This window comes from Dreissena polymorpha, chromosome 10 (genome assembly GCF_020536995.1).
Source record: "Dreissena polymorpha isolate Duluth1 chromosome 10, UMN_Dpol_1.0, whole genome shotgun sequence".
Taxonomy (NCBI): Eukaryota; Metazoa; Mollusca; class Bivalvia; order Myida; family Dreissenidae; genus Dreissena; species Dreissena polymorpha.
Window position 1 is genome coordinate 72099772 of NC_068364.1, and position 16405 is coordinate 72116176.

Genomic DNA, 16405 nt, shown 5'->3' on the forward strand with positions numbered 1-16405 from the left:
AATATAATTGAGCTCATGCATTTAAATTTTGGGAATAAAATACATTTCCATTTCATTCAGTTAGAGGAAAAATGACAAAGATCTCCCTTTCATAGAAAATTAAATCTTTCATAAAGCTCTCAACTGACCTTCAAACTCAAGGCTAGACCTTGACCCTGGTCCTAGCAGCCTGGGAATTGGTTTAAGTGATGCAGTGGGGACCAGTCCTTGACCTTGCTCAAGCCCCTCCCCCTGCAGCGTGCGCACGTAGCACCAGTTTGGTTGCCCTGGGGACAGGTCGATAACCTCCACCTGCTGACCTCTGTGAATGGTGAGCTCAGAGTTGTTGCTAGCTGCAAAATCGTCGACGACGATAGTCACATCATTCTGAAAGAAGATACAAAGAACTAGATAGTGCATTGGATAGCAATGTCTTTGGCAGCCTGTTTAGAATTTATGCCGTTTGCTGCTCATCAGTACCTTGGGGTTGGAAATGAAGGCTTGAATCTAGCAAGAAAGGTCTTTTATTTAATTTTATATTCTAAATGACTTCAAATTTTCAAAGAGTGTATCTGATTGGTAGAGGGTTATCATCATGAAATATTTTGTAAAAGATGCCCAAATCTTGCGTGTGCAGAAGGTTGAAATGTCATTCTGAAACAAGAGATGTGTTTGCCAGAAACACAATGCCACCTACAGCGCCGCTTTGATTTATGTATTGTTTTTTATCATTTGGTAGGTACAGATAATTATCTCCCTTTGAAGCTTATAACTTTCCTTGCATTTGTTTTTTGACCTTTGACCTTAAAGGATGACCTTGACCTTTCACCACTCAAAATGTGCAGCTCCATGAGATACACATGCATGCCAAATATCAAGTTGCTATCTGAAAGGACATAGAAGTTATGCATTTTTTGAAACCTAAAAGCAGAAACCTAAATGCAAAGTGTGACGGAAAGACAGACGGATGGTCCGATCACTATATGCCCTCCTTCAGGGGCATAAAAATAAACAAATACCAGAACTAAAACATGCAGTGGAAAATTGAGAAACAGAGTAATAGAAGTGGTCAGCAGTGAAAATACAATATGGTATGACCACAACCAGCAGCCAATTGTATTAACGATTTAACCATAGTAAATACTTTATACAATCGTTTATACAATTGGCTGCCGGATTTGCCCTTTCCCAATTTAACTGTTGTTTAGAAAGCCTCACAAAATTGACTTTTAAGACATACAATATGTGTCTTGTTATGATAAAACTGGGCAAAATGCATGTGCGTAAAGTGTCATCCCAGATTAGCATGTGCAGTTTGCAAAGGCTAATCAGGGACGACACTTTCCGCCTAAACTTGATTTTTGGTAAGGAGGGACTTCCTTGAAACTAAAAATACCATTAAAGTGGAAAGTGTAGTCCCTGATTAGCCTGTGCGGACTGCACAGGCTAATCTGGGAAGACACTTTACGCACACGAATTAAGCCCAGTTTTCTCAGAACAAGGCTCATATAATGACACACACAGAGCAATAAATAGCATCTGTTTTTCACAATGCTCCAATTATTTTCTGAAATACTGGAATCTTGTTCATGTGTGAATTTTGCTGACATATATGTTTTCTTATGATCCATTTATTCAACCAAAAACATACCAAAGATTTGTATAGGTAATAACACTTAGTTTGTCTCCGTATACATATCCAAAAGTTAAACCTTGGCAAATAAATGTTTAAAACATTTATATGCTAGATTTTATAGTATTAACCAGAAAAAAAACGCACAACTACATTTCCTAATTTATGTCAAAACAACGGGATTTTTCCGCAAGATAAAACATACATTTTCTGAAGCCATTATACACCACAAAGCACAATAAAAATAATTCTCAAGAAACGTATGCACTGCTGCATTATTATCATTTAGATCTCCACCATGAATGTTTTCCAACAAACTTTTTCTAGAATCAGAATTTCAATCAGAACTTGATGTTGTGTGAAACGTTAAAACTAATTTATGGCACATAATGTTAAATGAGGCAGTTTATGCAAATGCCAAGAGCTGTTACTAAACTTTCAGACTGTCGAGTCACTCTGGTAACACAACTTCTGGACTGCACTAAGAGAGACTCCTACACTCCTTTTGAATATGCTTATACGAGCCTTGTTCTGAGAAAACTGGGCTTAATGCATGTGCGTAAAGTGTCATCCCAGATTAGCCTGTGCAGTCTGCACATGCTAATCAGGGACGACACTTTCTGCTTTTATGGTATTTTTAGATTCAAGGAAGTCCCTCCTTACCAAAAATCAAGTTTAGGTGTAGAGTGTTGTCCCTGACTGCACAGGCTAATCTGGTACAACACTTTCCAAACATGCATTAAGCCCAGTTTTCTCAGAACAAGGCTCAAACATATAAATCAAAACATTTGATTATATTGAAATGAAAATCATTCACAACAGGCAAAGTCGTTGCAATGATATTATACCCCGCAAAAAATCAATTTTGTGACAGACGGACTGACGGATAACGACAATTCTATATCCCTCAGCCTGTGGCTATACTAAGGTACAATCATGTAAAAGCATTTATGTTCAATATGTGCTTCAAGACATTCATAACATATATATGCAATACCGGAATGAAATAGAGGCTGTCAGACATAAAAACTTATATAATACAGGCACACTTTATTTATTTTACAATTGTGTGGATTACGTCAATCTAAATGAGGGTGGCACGAAGTATTGCTTTTAGTTAACCCTTTACCATTTAGATACCTATTTTGATGCATTTGTAGTACTTTAGACAGTTACATGTAATTAAATACCTTTCTTACTAAATTCAAGTTTTAAAGGCTTTATTTCCAACCTTAAGTTACTCATGAGCAGCAAACAGCCTATAACCTGAACAGACTGCAAGTTGCTCGCAGACTGTTCTGGTTTTAAGCTGTTTGCACATAGCAATTTTCATTTGTTTCTTATTGGGAAAGGGTATAGTTGTGAGAGCTGCAACATTACATGCAAAACTTGACTGAACAGTCATCAAACAAAAAACCATCACAGATTTCGTCCTTTCTGCCAAAAGTTCATTTTATTTTACGTTTCTTTGCATTTTTCGTGCTTCAACTATTGCACGCTGGCCATTTTCAACTTTTCAATACAGCTAGTACATCATTGGCATGGAAATGTAACTGTGTTAATTGAATAGGATGAATAGGATGTAAACACATTTATATTAACTATGTGTTTTAAACAGTTCATTTTCAAAGACTTAATTCATCACTCAACAAGATATGTGTTTGTCAGAAATACTATGTCCCCTTCTGCGCCGCATTGAAGCTATAATTTTGACCTTTGACCTTGAAGGATGACCTTGACCTTTTACCACTCAAAATGTGCAGCTCCATGAGATACACATGCATGCCAATATCAAGTTGCTATCTTCAAAATTGCAAAAATTATGGAAAATGTTAAAGTTTGACGCAAACACACAAACAAACAAACCAACAAACCAACAGACAGGGCAAAATACTATAATGGTGGGGGACATAAAAAGAGCGGTATAATTATTAACAGTTACAGCAAAACTATTTTTACACCAATTATTATCGAACTCAAAAATAAAATGCTGAAACCAAATGAAAGGGAATGTATGTCAATACATCCTCGCCCATCTTTTTGCAAGTTATATTTTCTTGGAAGAGTTAACTCTTTAACCCATTTATGCCTAGTGGACTCTCCAATCCTTCTGAATTGGATCAATTTATTTCCAAAATTAGGGATGTCTAGTATATTTATTTCTATATTTAGAATATTTCTAACAGAAATTCCTTTAAGCAAACAGCTCATGGATGCGGCGTATCATCTGGGTCTACGCTGTTTGCCAAGGCCTTTTTTCTAGACGCTATGGCATAAATGGGTTAATAAGATAGGAATGGTAAACTCATTTTAATTGCAGCAAAGTAGCACATAAAATGCCATGAATGTGACATTTGACTGAAATGAATGCTGCAGTCTGAAGTTATTGGTTCATTACCACAGCTTAAGAACCCTTCATAAATACTTCATAAAACAAGATTAGCACTTTGTTTTCATGCCTTCAGTTTATAACTTCATTATTACAAGAATATAACCAGGAAATTAACCCTTTGCATGCTGGGAAATTTTTCATCTGCTAAAATGTCGTCTGCTGAATTTCTAAAATTAACATTTTATTATATATTTTCAAAGAATACTACTATTAGAATAGCAAACAGTTTGGATCCTGATGAGACGCCACATTCTGTTTGCAAAAGCCTTCAAAATTTGGTTCCAGCACTGAAAGAGTTAAAGGTGATAAATTTACCAGGAAATTAAAAGAGAGAAATTATCTCCCTTTTCACACTCTTCAATCACATTGCAGTATCTTTACTGTAATTTATTATTGCCAGCAATAATGATGGTTTATGGTCAACTGGTATATACAGTGTTTTTTTTTTACTTTGTAAGTCCTTGAGAATGCTATGTCCAACAGCAAAAATTATTATCATAATCAGAACTACTGAAACCCTGCATGATAAGCAGCCAGCCTTGTGTATGGGAAAAGAAGTCCAGTGTTTACAAAAACAAAGTGTACCATGGCAAATTTAAGAACAAAACTAATAGGTTGAAATGAATTTCAAACTCAGCTAATTTGGAGATGATGAAAAACACTTTAAATGCTAATGTTGTGCATCTACGCCAATTCACTTGATTACTATATAATTTACTCATCAACTGCAAAAACTTAACGTAATATTACGCAGTGTGCAGAGGTAAATATATCATAAATATAACAAAAATCTCAAGAACTGTGGTTGTGCTTTGTGATTAATCAAATATCTAATTGAGTCTTGTTCTGAGAAAACTGGGCATAATGCATGTGCGTAAAGTGTCGTCCCAGATTAGCCTGTGCAGTCCGCACAGGCTAATCAGGGACGACACTTTCCGCTTTTATGGTATTTTGAGCTTCAAGAAAGTCCCTCCTCACCGAAAATCAAGTTTAAGCAGAAATTGTCGTCCTTGATTAGCCTGTGCAGACTGCACAGGCTAATCTAAGATGACACTTTACGCATGTGCATTAAGCCCATTTTTTTCAGAACAAGGCTCAATTCATCTGTGTCATAGTTATTTTACTACACTACAGCTTGTAGTGGACCTGCATCATGCCCTGCGCATAAGCAAAGACTGGTCCAGAATTATGCTGGTCACTGTTAAGTCAAACAAGGTTTTATTATCTCATTAGCGGACAGGATAGCTCCTGACCAGACTGCGTGAATGCGCAGGCTGGTTCAGAATTATACTAGCCACATATGGCTTCAGAACCATATTTTGTTCCTAAGCATGAACTCAATAATGCAAAAATACAACAGATTTTAGATACAACTGTTAACAGCCAATCTCTTAGCACAATCAAACACAACCAACTTATCATAAAGACAATAAATTAAAGAGGGTTTTTTCCGCTCATGTTTCTAATCCATATGTCAACATATAAATACAGGTATTAATTATCAAATTGACGTATATAAGGTATAATTATCACCTACATACGTATAAATGAATATCGCCATGACTACAAGGAAGTAAAGCATAATGAGATGCTAATTCCTTGAAATGTTTGTGTGACCAGTCAGTCTAATCCTTGAAATATATATGTTACCAGTCTAATTCCTAGAAATCTTTATGTTACCAGTCTAATTCCTAGAAATCTTAATGTGACCCGTCTTATCCCAGAAAATCATTATAGAACCTGTAAGTAAACAATAGTCATGGAAACGTGAACAAAGCTAGTGAGCCACTGATGGAAATCTGAATGTGTTAGTCAACATAAAAGTGGCAATGCACCTTTCTCATAAACAAGGGCTGTTTGTAAAACATGCATGCCCCCCATATGGGCTGTCCGTTGTAGTGGCAGCCAATGTGTGAATACGATTTTTGTCACTGTGACCTTGACCTTTGACCTAGTGACCTGAAAATCAATAGGGGCCATCTGCGGGTCACGATCAATGTACCTATGAAGTGTCATGATCCTAGGCAAAAGCGTTCTTGAGTAATCATCCGAAAATCATTTTACTATTTCGGGTCACCGTGACCTTGACCTTTGACCTTGTGACCTCAAAATCAATAGGGGTAATCTGCAAGTCATGATCAATCTACCTATGAAGTTTCATGATCCTAGGCGTATGCGTTCTTGAGTTATCCGAAATCCATTTTACTATTTCGGGTCACCGTGACCTTGACCTTTGACCTAGTGACCTCAAAATCAATAGGGGTCATCTGCGAGTCATGATCAATCCACCCATGAAGTTTCATGATCCTACGCGTATGCGTTCTTGAGTTATCATCCAGAAACCATTTTACTATTTCGGGTCACCGTGACCTTGACCTTTGACCTAGTGACCTCAAAATCAATAGGGGTCATCTGCAAGTCATGATCAATCTACCCATGAAGTTTCATGATCCTAGGCATATGCGTTCTTGAGTTATCATTCAAAAACCATTTTACTATTTCTGGTCACCGTGACCTTGACCTTTGACCTAGTGACCTGAAAATCAATAGGGGTTATCTGCGAGTCATGATCAATGTACCTATGAAGTTTCATGATCCTAGGCCCAAGCGCTCTTGAGTTTTCGTCTGACAACCACCTGGTGGACGGACCGACCGACAGACCGACCGACCGACATGAGCAAAGCAATATACCCCCTCTTCTTCGAAGGGGGGCATAAAAACCAAGACTATTGCCAAGCAATATATGTCCCCTACCGGCTCCACCATTGTCAGATTTTTTTTATTTGTTGCCATAGCATCCAGAATTTTTAACATAGGAACAAAATGAAATGACGTGCATAATGTCCATATTGCCATCTATCCATGTTTCAAGTTTCATGAAAAAATATGAAGAACTTTTAAAGTTATTGCAGGATCCTGAAATGTGTGACAGACAGAAGGACAAAAACGCACAGAGCGCAAACCGTAAGTCCCCTCCGGTGAAACCAGTTGCGGACAATTATATGGATGAAGGTAACTCATGGTGACAGCGTTGTTTTCTCCTCCATATCAGAGAATAAACTGATACATACAGTGGATAAAAATGCAAATTTTATCATTTACAACCATGTGGACTGTGGTCATTAACTTATGCTACCTGTGGACTATTACTTACAAAATTTTAATTCTAAAAACATCTTGAATAATCACACACAAATTTGCTTCCAATTCATACAAATCTGTTATTCTGAATGAAATGAACCATGCCATCTGAAGTACATTTCATATCAGCTCCATGGCACACCACCCATGCCCCAAACAAACAATGCCCGCCCTGTTACATGTTCATTCCTTCTCATGCCATGCCATACCAAAACAACAGAGGGCTCTTTTGTGCACAAATGCAGTCAGGTCCTCTTACATTCTTCACCCCCTATCAGTAAATCTCCCCACTCCATCCTTTCAAAGCCAACTTAAAATTAAAAACACGTTTTCACTCTCTAAAACTAAATTAATGAAAATGACTTGCACATAAAGAGTTTCTCTTAATATATTTAATGACAAATAATAAACATTTTATTTAATGGACCTTATTCTGTTTTAGTACATTGACAAAATTGAACAAAAAAGTTACAGATTTGCAAATTTTAGTTGTAGGCAATACTGAACCTCTAAAATATCCAGTATATGCATCTTTTGATGATTTAAAAACCTGAAAATTCTAAAGCATTACAACACACAAAATGTTTTATTAATTTGAAGAGTTCGGTTGTTTTCGCTATATTTTGTGACATTACAAGGATTGCTTATTTAGTGTTTTTCCCAGGAGGGCAAAGGGGCATGGTGCATTACTTTCAAAAAGGGCATTTTAGCGCGCAGTTAAGGCAAAAAAGGGCAAAGACGTTCTGTGAATACCTGAATTAGGGAGAAACATGTAATTGCATCATAGGCAGTTGTGGAAAAAATATAAACAAGCACATTTAATGGTAATACATGCATTTAACTTACTATGATTTATATTAATATATTTACCTTGCAATGTACATTAAAGTTCCATGCTGTTTCAATAAACTGTACAGCACGACAAACATAATAAAGCAATATATGCATATGAATCTGATTATACACAGATCCACTAACATATAAATGAAACCATGTTTGTCTTATCCCATTTTCTAACAAAAATCTTGACAGATGTTTAAAATAACATTGCAAGTAAATTGATCGCTAACAATATGCAAACACTTGTTTCCCTGACATACATCCACCGAGTAGATTACAAATAAATAAATAATGTTGTTGCTATCTAAAACATTTTTATGCATCGTTGATTATCACAGACATTTCAGGGCTCAACATTAACGGTTGTCCGATTGCCCCTGGCAAGTAAAAGTTGGGTCCGGGCAAGTTATTTTATAATCTAGTTGTCCGTCCGGGCAAGTGAAAAAACAACAACAAAGAAAACATGTGTTTCTGTGGTTAAATAGTAAATATAATCACGAACGATTTTCCTAATGCACGAATTTACCTCGGCGATTGTTGTTTGCGGAAGTTAGAACTAACTAAGCATGGTGCGCATGCATTTCCAAACTTATTTTTAGAAACGCCGTAAATGGCTTGGGATTTCAAATATCGGCTTTCAAATGCTTTCATTACTTCAGTTACAAAAAGCATCACGGGTGTTTACAGTAATGAAGAAAACTGCTTAAATTATATAACTATATAAAAACAAAAAAAATAGCTTCAGTATATATATTTCATTTTTTGCGACATATATTTTCAACAATCTTTTGATTTACTCAATTGACATTTTTGTAACGGTTCACGTGTTGTTTACAGTACTGTTAGCAGACGAGAAATGTCTAGTTTATTTAGCTTCGGCTTTACACGAAACTGTAAGTCTCTGCAATATCCAATGAAAAATGCACAGAAAAAATCATAGTTACAATTCAGCAGGAACATTATATACAACACAATTATGATTGTGTTTGTTTCAAAGCATTATTATATATGTCTTGTTCTGAGAAAACTGCGCTTAATTCATGTGCGTAAAGTGTCGTCCCAGATTAGCCTGTGCAGCCTAAAGGTATTTTTAGTTTCAAGGAAGTCCCTCCTTACCGAAAATCAAGTTTAGGCGGAAAGAGTCGTCCCTGATTAGCCTGTGTGGACTGCACAGGCTAATCTGGGACGACACTTTACGCACATGGATTAAACCCTGTTTTCCCAGCTGGAGGCGGAATTAATCCCTTTGCATGCTGGGAAATTTGTCGTCTGCTAAAATGTTGTCTGCTGAATTTTTAAAGTTTTTCAAAGAATACTATCAGAATAGCAAACAGTTTGGATACGTTCTGTCGCGTCTCATCTGGATCCAAACTGTTTGGAAAGGCTTTCACAATTCAGTTCCAGCACTGTAAGGGTTATTGTGTCTGTTTTGCTGCATTGAACTTCATCATGTACTTGCAAACGTGAAAAGTTTATAGAGTTGAATATATTTGAAGTACATTATTTGTAGACAAGTATTTTTGTGCACTGAGTCTGATCTAAATTAAGTTTTATTGCAAAAACTGGTCAAGATTTACATGTTATCTGATTTACCAATATATTGACGCTTCTTTGATGTATCATGTAGTTGTAATAATATTAATTATAAGAACTAAAATTGTAAACACGCAGAGCATTTTGTTTGTTTGTTGTTTTCCTGTTATTCTATTTTATTACAAATCTAATAATTGTATTGTCTAGTCTTGTCTATGAAGTTATGCATGTGCTCTTTGAACTATTCGTTAAAATTTCTAGAATTATGACCACTTTTTAAATAGGAGAATTTCTATAATGTGATAATTACAACTTGCTACGTGTTACAACATGCAGTGGCATCATTGCTTTGATTAGATGCATTTGTGCCTTGATTAGATGCATTGCTTGATCTTTTTATGCTAGTAAGGGATATACCCCAAGGTGGTTGAGCCAAAATGTGTGCAGTTAATGATGGAACAATCTGGCAGTGTTGCACTTGGCAGAAAAGTCGTGGTATTTTAGCTGTAGGGTATTAATTGGAGCTTAAAATCCAATTAGCCCTAGAGTATTTTGTTTTTTTAAGTGTTGATTAATTACTTTAAAACATCATTGTTTGCTAATATCATCTGGTAATTCAGCTGTTGTGGTGTTAAGTCTAAACATAGATTTTGGCATGTATTGAAGTTTGTAATGAAATGCTTTAAATTGATAAATGCAAACATTGGAACGAGATTGCTCTTTTAAAAAAAAAGAAAGAAAGGAATAGAAGTAATCCTCATCAGGGTTCAAACTACTGTCCCTTAGAGTAAAAGTCTAACACTTAAACCACCCTGCCATTAATGCTCATACAGAAAATGTTGTTTATTATTGTTTAATTAATACAGTTTTTCCCAGGCCATTTAAGCGTGGCGAAAATATCCAAACTATTTGCTATTCTGATAGTATTCTTTGAAAAAAAAAAGAGAAAATGCTAACTTTAGAAATTCAGCAGACAACATTTTAGCAGACAACAAATTTCCCAGCATGCAAAGGGATTAATTCCGCCTCCAGCTGGGAAAACAGGGTTTAATCCATGTGCGTAAAGTGTGGTCCCAGATAAGCCTGTGCAGTCCACACAGGCTAATCAGGGACGACACTTTCCGCCTAAACTTGATTTTCGGTAAGGAGGGACTTCCTTGAAACTAAAAATACCATTAGGCTGCACAGGCTAATCTGGGACGACACTTTACGCACATGAATTAAGCCCAGTTTTCTCAGAACAAGACACATATAATAATGCTTTGAAACAAACACAATCATAATTGTGTTGAATATAATGTTCCTGCTGAATTGTAACTATGATTTTTTCAACAGTAGCTGATAGATCAGTCATGCACCAGTGGGTTCGGTTCAGGTCAAGTCTACTTGCGCGTTGAGTGTTGTCCAAGAAAGTGACCTCCCTTGTGGAGTCTGCACAGGCTAATCAGGATTGACCCTTTCTGCTTTTGTGGAATTTTTCATTTAAATGAAGTCTCTTCTTACCGAAAATTTTGTTAAGGCGGAAAGTGTCGTCCCTGATTAGCCTGTGCGTACTGCACAGACTAATCTGGGACGACACTTTACGCATATGCATTAAGCCCAGTTTTCTCAGAACACGACTCAAATAATGCTTTGAAACGAACACAATCATAATTGTGTTGAATATAATGTTCCTGCTGAATTGTAACTATGATTTTTCAACAGTAGCTGATAGATCAGTCATGCACCAGTGGGTTCGGGTCAGGTCTACTTGCGCGTTGAGTGTCATCCAAGAAAGTGACCTCCTTTGTGGAGTCTGCACAAGCTAATCAGGATTGACACTTTCTGCTTTTGTGGAATTTTTCGTTTAACTCTTTGAGTGCTGGAACCGAATTTTGAAGGCCTTTGCAAACAGTTTGCATAATCAGAGGTGACACTTTCAGCTTTCATGTAAATGTTTACTGAAGTCTCTTCTTAACCCTTTGCATGCTGGGAAATTTGTCGTCTGCTAAAATGTCGTCTGCTGAATTTCTAAAATTAGCATTTTCTTCAATTTTTTTCAAAGAATACTATCGGAATAGCAAACAGTTTGGATCCTGATGAGACGCCAGGTTCTGTGGTGTCTCATCTGGATCCAAACTGTTTGCAAAGGCCTTCAAAATTCGGTTCCAGCACTGAAAGAGTTAATGCATATGCATATGCATTATTCCCAGTGTTCCCAGAACAAGACTTCAATTAATTTTCTAACCCAGCAATACCTTTTTCAACTTCCCACCTTTCTTGTATTTGCGCCACTGCGTCAGCCTCACGACCATCATGCCCAGGGTCTGGAACGCCATGTTTTTTGTTTTGTTCACTAACTGTCCGCTACGGTGTGAATCTATTCACTCATGGAACGCCATGTTTTGTTAACTTACTATCGGAAATAGAGTTATTATCCAGCCATCTATTCACCGAAGCACACACACTCTTATTATATCCTCAGCATGTCGAAAAGGTGGCGCAAAGAGTCACAAACTAAACTGAATCTCTGTTGAGTGCAAACCCCTCAAAAAATATTTCAATTACAAATTTATATATATTATACTACTGGTATTCAGAACTTAAAAAAAGAGACTAAAAAGACTGAATGTTGACTTGAAAAATAATTCATTATTCTGGCAACATATCTATATTTGTCTAAATTAAGCAGATCAATTTAATAATAATAAAAATTGCAAAATACATTTAAAAATAATTAATACATTTTACTCCCTCAAAACCAAACTATCTATAAACCAGAATCCTCTGAACACGGAACAAATACTCTGTAAACCGCACATTTGGTCCCATCACCTATCATGAAGCTGGTGTTCGGTATAGAGTGAGTTTGCAGTATCATTTATATAAGCCCAATCTCATTCAATAACACGCCATTTCAGTAAAATATATAATGACTTAGTCTCAGAGGCAGAAACCTTGTAATCTATTAATTGCTGTTAAGGCTGGCCTCACAAAGCAACAAGACACTTTGTCATGAAGATGCAGAGATCAATGTTAATACGATATTGGAAATGTCCACCTCCACAATACAGACATATTAAAGGGGCCTTTTTACGTTTGGGTAAATTGACAACATTGAAAAAAGTTGTTTCAGATTTGCACATTTTCGTTTTAGTTATGATATTTGTGAGGACACTGATACTGAACATTTACCATGCTCAAAAATAGCCATTATATGCATCTTTTTACGATTTAAAAATCTGAAAATTATCAGGCGTTGCAATGCGAAACAAATTCATAATTTGAAGAGTTCTATTGTTGTCATAATATTTTGGGAAACTACGAGGATTGCTTATATAAAGTAAAAAATACTTCGGACATTGCATCAGGAAGGATGGCCAAGTGGTCTTAGTGGTTGAGTTTTTACTCCAGAACTCCAGGGGTCAATGGTTCGAGCCCTGCTGAGGGTTACCTTTTTTTATTTTTTTATTTTTTATTCTTGATTTTTTACTGGAGCTTTTTAGATCCAATGTTTACATTTATCAATATAAAGCAATTAATGACAAACTTCAAAACAGTCCAAAATCTGTGAAAAGGCCCCTTTAAGAAGTAGATTGCAGATTCCTGACACACAGCAGGACTTACAGTTCTAATACCCCAGAGGGATATCTTAAATTACGATGTTCTGCCGGGAAACTTGCAGATCCAATTTTCTATAATAAATTCTACTATAATTGTTTAATGTTTTCTGTTTAAAAAATGACACAATAGCAGTCATTTTAGAAAGACATACTTGTTTTTAAAATAGTTAAGGTAAGGCCTTAAGATAAAATAGTCAGAGATTTAATACATTTCAGGAATGTAAGGATTCAAGGGGATATCCTTAGATTTTTCCTTAATAGCTTTAAGCCATATATTATGTATGTTTTGCAATGCTTCAGTGCTTCGGGTCATATATTGTTTGACAATCAATGTGCCTGTATGTATTACATTGCTTTCAGTCATATATTGTTTGACCATCAATATCCCTTTATGTATAGCTTAGGTTCAAGTCACACATTGTTTGACCATCAATGTGCTTGTATGAATTGCTTTGCTTTCAGTCATATTTTGTTTGACCACCAATGTGCCTTTATGTATTGCTTTGCTTCAAGTCATAAATTGTTTGACCATCAATGTGTCTGCATGTATAGCTTAGGTTCAAGTCACATATTGTTTGACCATCAATGTGTCTGCATGTATAGCTTAGGTTCAAGTCACATATTGTTTTACCATTAATGTGCCTGTATGTATTGCTTTTCTTCAAGTCAGATATTGTTTGACCATCATTGTGACTATGTATTGCTTTGCTTTCAGTCGAATATTGTCTGACAATCAATGTGCTTTATGTCTTGCTTTGCTTCCAGTCATATATTGTTTTACAATCAATGTGCCTGTATGTATTGCTTTGTTTCAAGTCATATATTGTTTGACCATCAATGTGCCTGTATATATTGCTTTGTGTCAAGTCATATATTGTTTTACAATCAATGTGCCTGTATATATTGCTTTGTTTCAAGTTATATATTGTTTGACCATCAATGTGCCTGTATATATTGCTTTGCTCCAAGTCATATATTGTTTTACAATCAATGTGCCTGTATATATTGCTTTGTTTCAAGTCATATATTGTTTGAACATCAATGTGCCTGTATGTATTGCGTTGCTTTGCTTCAAGTCATATATTGTTTGACCATCAATGTGACTGTATGTATTGCTTTGCTTCAAGTCATATATTGTTTGACCATCAATGTGACTGTACCGGTATGTATTGATTTGCTTCAAGTCATATATTGTTTGACCATCAATGTGACTGTATGTATTGATTTGCTTCAAGTCATATATTGTTTGAACATCAATGTGCCTGTATGTATTGCTTTGCTCAGTCACATATTGTTTGACCATCAATGTGACTGTATGTATTGCTTTGCTCCAAGTCATATATTGTTTGACCATCAATGTGACTGTATGTATTGATTTGCTTCAAGTCACATATAGTAATTCCATCAATGTGACTGTATGTATTGATTTTCTTCAAGTCATATATTATTTGACCATCAATGTGACTGTATGTATTACTTTACTTTAAATCACACTTTTTTTTTACCATCAATGTGCCTGTTTGTATTACTTTGCTTTCAGTCAAATATTATTTGACCATCAATTTGAAAATAAACAGTTTTTGTGCTCAGTTATATAATATCTGAAATAAGTATTGTTTTGTTTTCAGTCATACATTGTCTTACCATCTAATTGAGTTTAAGTAGTGCTTGGCTTTATGTAATGTATTGTCTTATATTTAATGTGCAAATAGTCTTATAACCAATGTGCCAATAAGCAGTGCATTGAGTTTAGAAATATGCTTCTGACATTGATTTGCCTGTATACAACACTTTGCTATCAGTAATATATTGTCTGACTGTCAATGCAAGTATAATAATTGGTAAAACACTGCCAGTTGAATATAACATGATGAGCTTTCAGTGATATATGACATATACTGTCGTACCGGCAATTAAATGTTTACATATTGTCAGTGCTAAACTTTCAATTTAATAAATATTAAACAAGCTCTTTAACTAGATTTCCATTACATATGATGTGGGTTATACCATGTCTGTTTGACCAGCCCGTATCCATTTTCAGAGCAATCTTTTAAAACTTGTCAGTCGATAATGAAAGTATCATTTTGACCACCAATCTCAAGCTTCTAGTTCATGCCATAATATATGTAATAAATCAGTTTGACCATCAAAATTCCCTTAACCCTTTACCCCTTAGATACCTATTTTCACCACTTAGATACCTATTTTCACCACTTAGATACCTATTTTCACACATTTGTAGTCCCTTAGATTTTAATTTAATTAAAGACCTTCCTTACTAGATTCAAGTTTTAAAGGCTTCATTTCCAACCCTTAGATACTGATGAGCAGCAAGCAGCATTAAACCTGAACAGACTGCCAGTTACTTGCAGGCTGTTCTGGTTTTTAGCTGTTTGCACATAGCCATTTTCACTTTGCTTCTGAGAGAGAAAGGGTTAAACTGAGATTTCAGTTGTATTTATGACATTAATGTTTGACCATCATTATATATATTTTTTTGTTCAACTTTAAACTTTGTGTTATTATCACAATATGACATGAAGTTGATGTCAATGTGTAATGGTAAACCCTAAACTTTCAATAACAAATGACATATTAATACTTTCCGTCTCAGAAGGTAAAAATGGCTAAGTGAAAACAGCATTAAACCAGAACAGCCTGTGAGTAACCCGAGTTACTCGCAGTCTGTTTATGTTTTATACTGTTTGCTGCTCATCAGTATCTAAGGGTAAGAAAAAAAACCTTTAAAACTTTAATTTAGTAAGAAAGAAATTAAACTTTCTAATGGATTACAAATGCGTCATTATAAATATTTAAGTGGTAAAGGGTTAACACTTACTGTTCTCAGCGCTTTTAACTATTTACATTTAATATTATAGTAGCTTGACCAAATTTCTGCGGGTTTCGCTGCAGTACCCTGTTGTCGCCATTTGCAGCACATTTTCATAATGTGCAATAGAATTAGAAACATGTCATTTTTTAAATATTTGTCCCCAGAGTCCTATAATTTGAAACTATGGGGCATGTGAAACCCCTAAAATTTCTTTTATCCATTCTTTGAGTATCATGAGACAAATTTATAATTGTACTAATTAAATTAATTTAGTTATATAAATTAAAATCAGGAGAGCATTTTATCAAAGAAAATGTTGAATTTTATATTACATGTTTTAAAAAAGAAATATTTAAACACTACAACCCAATTATGTAATGATGACATAAAATAGTAGATGAGTACATATAGATAAAACCTTGTTTCTCCATAATTATAAAGAATAAATA

At 35.3% G+C, this 16405-nt stretch overlaps 1 protein-coding gene across 1 annotated transcript in view; it reads right to left on the reverse strand.

Moving 5' to 3' along the window:
• LOC127848151 (triple functional domain protein-like) overlaps window positions 1-16405 on the reverse strand; it is a 336129-nt gene that overhangs the window by 145506 nt on the left and 174218 nt on the right. The window contains 1 exon segment of the mRNA XM_052380451.1: window positions 129-366. Within this exon segment, the coding sequence (XP_052236411.1) occupies window positions 129-366 (238 nt within the window).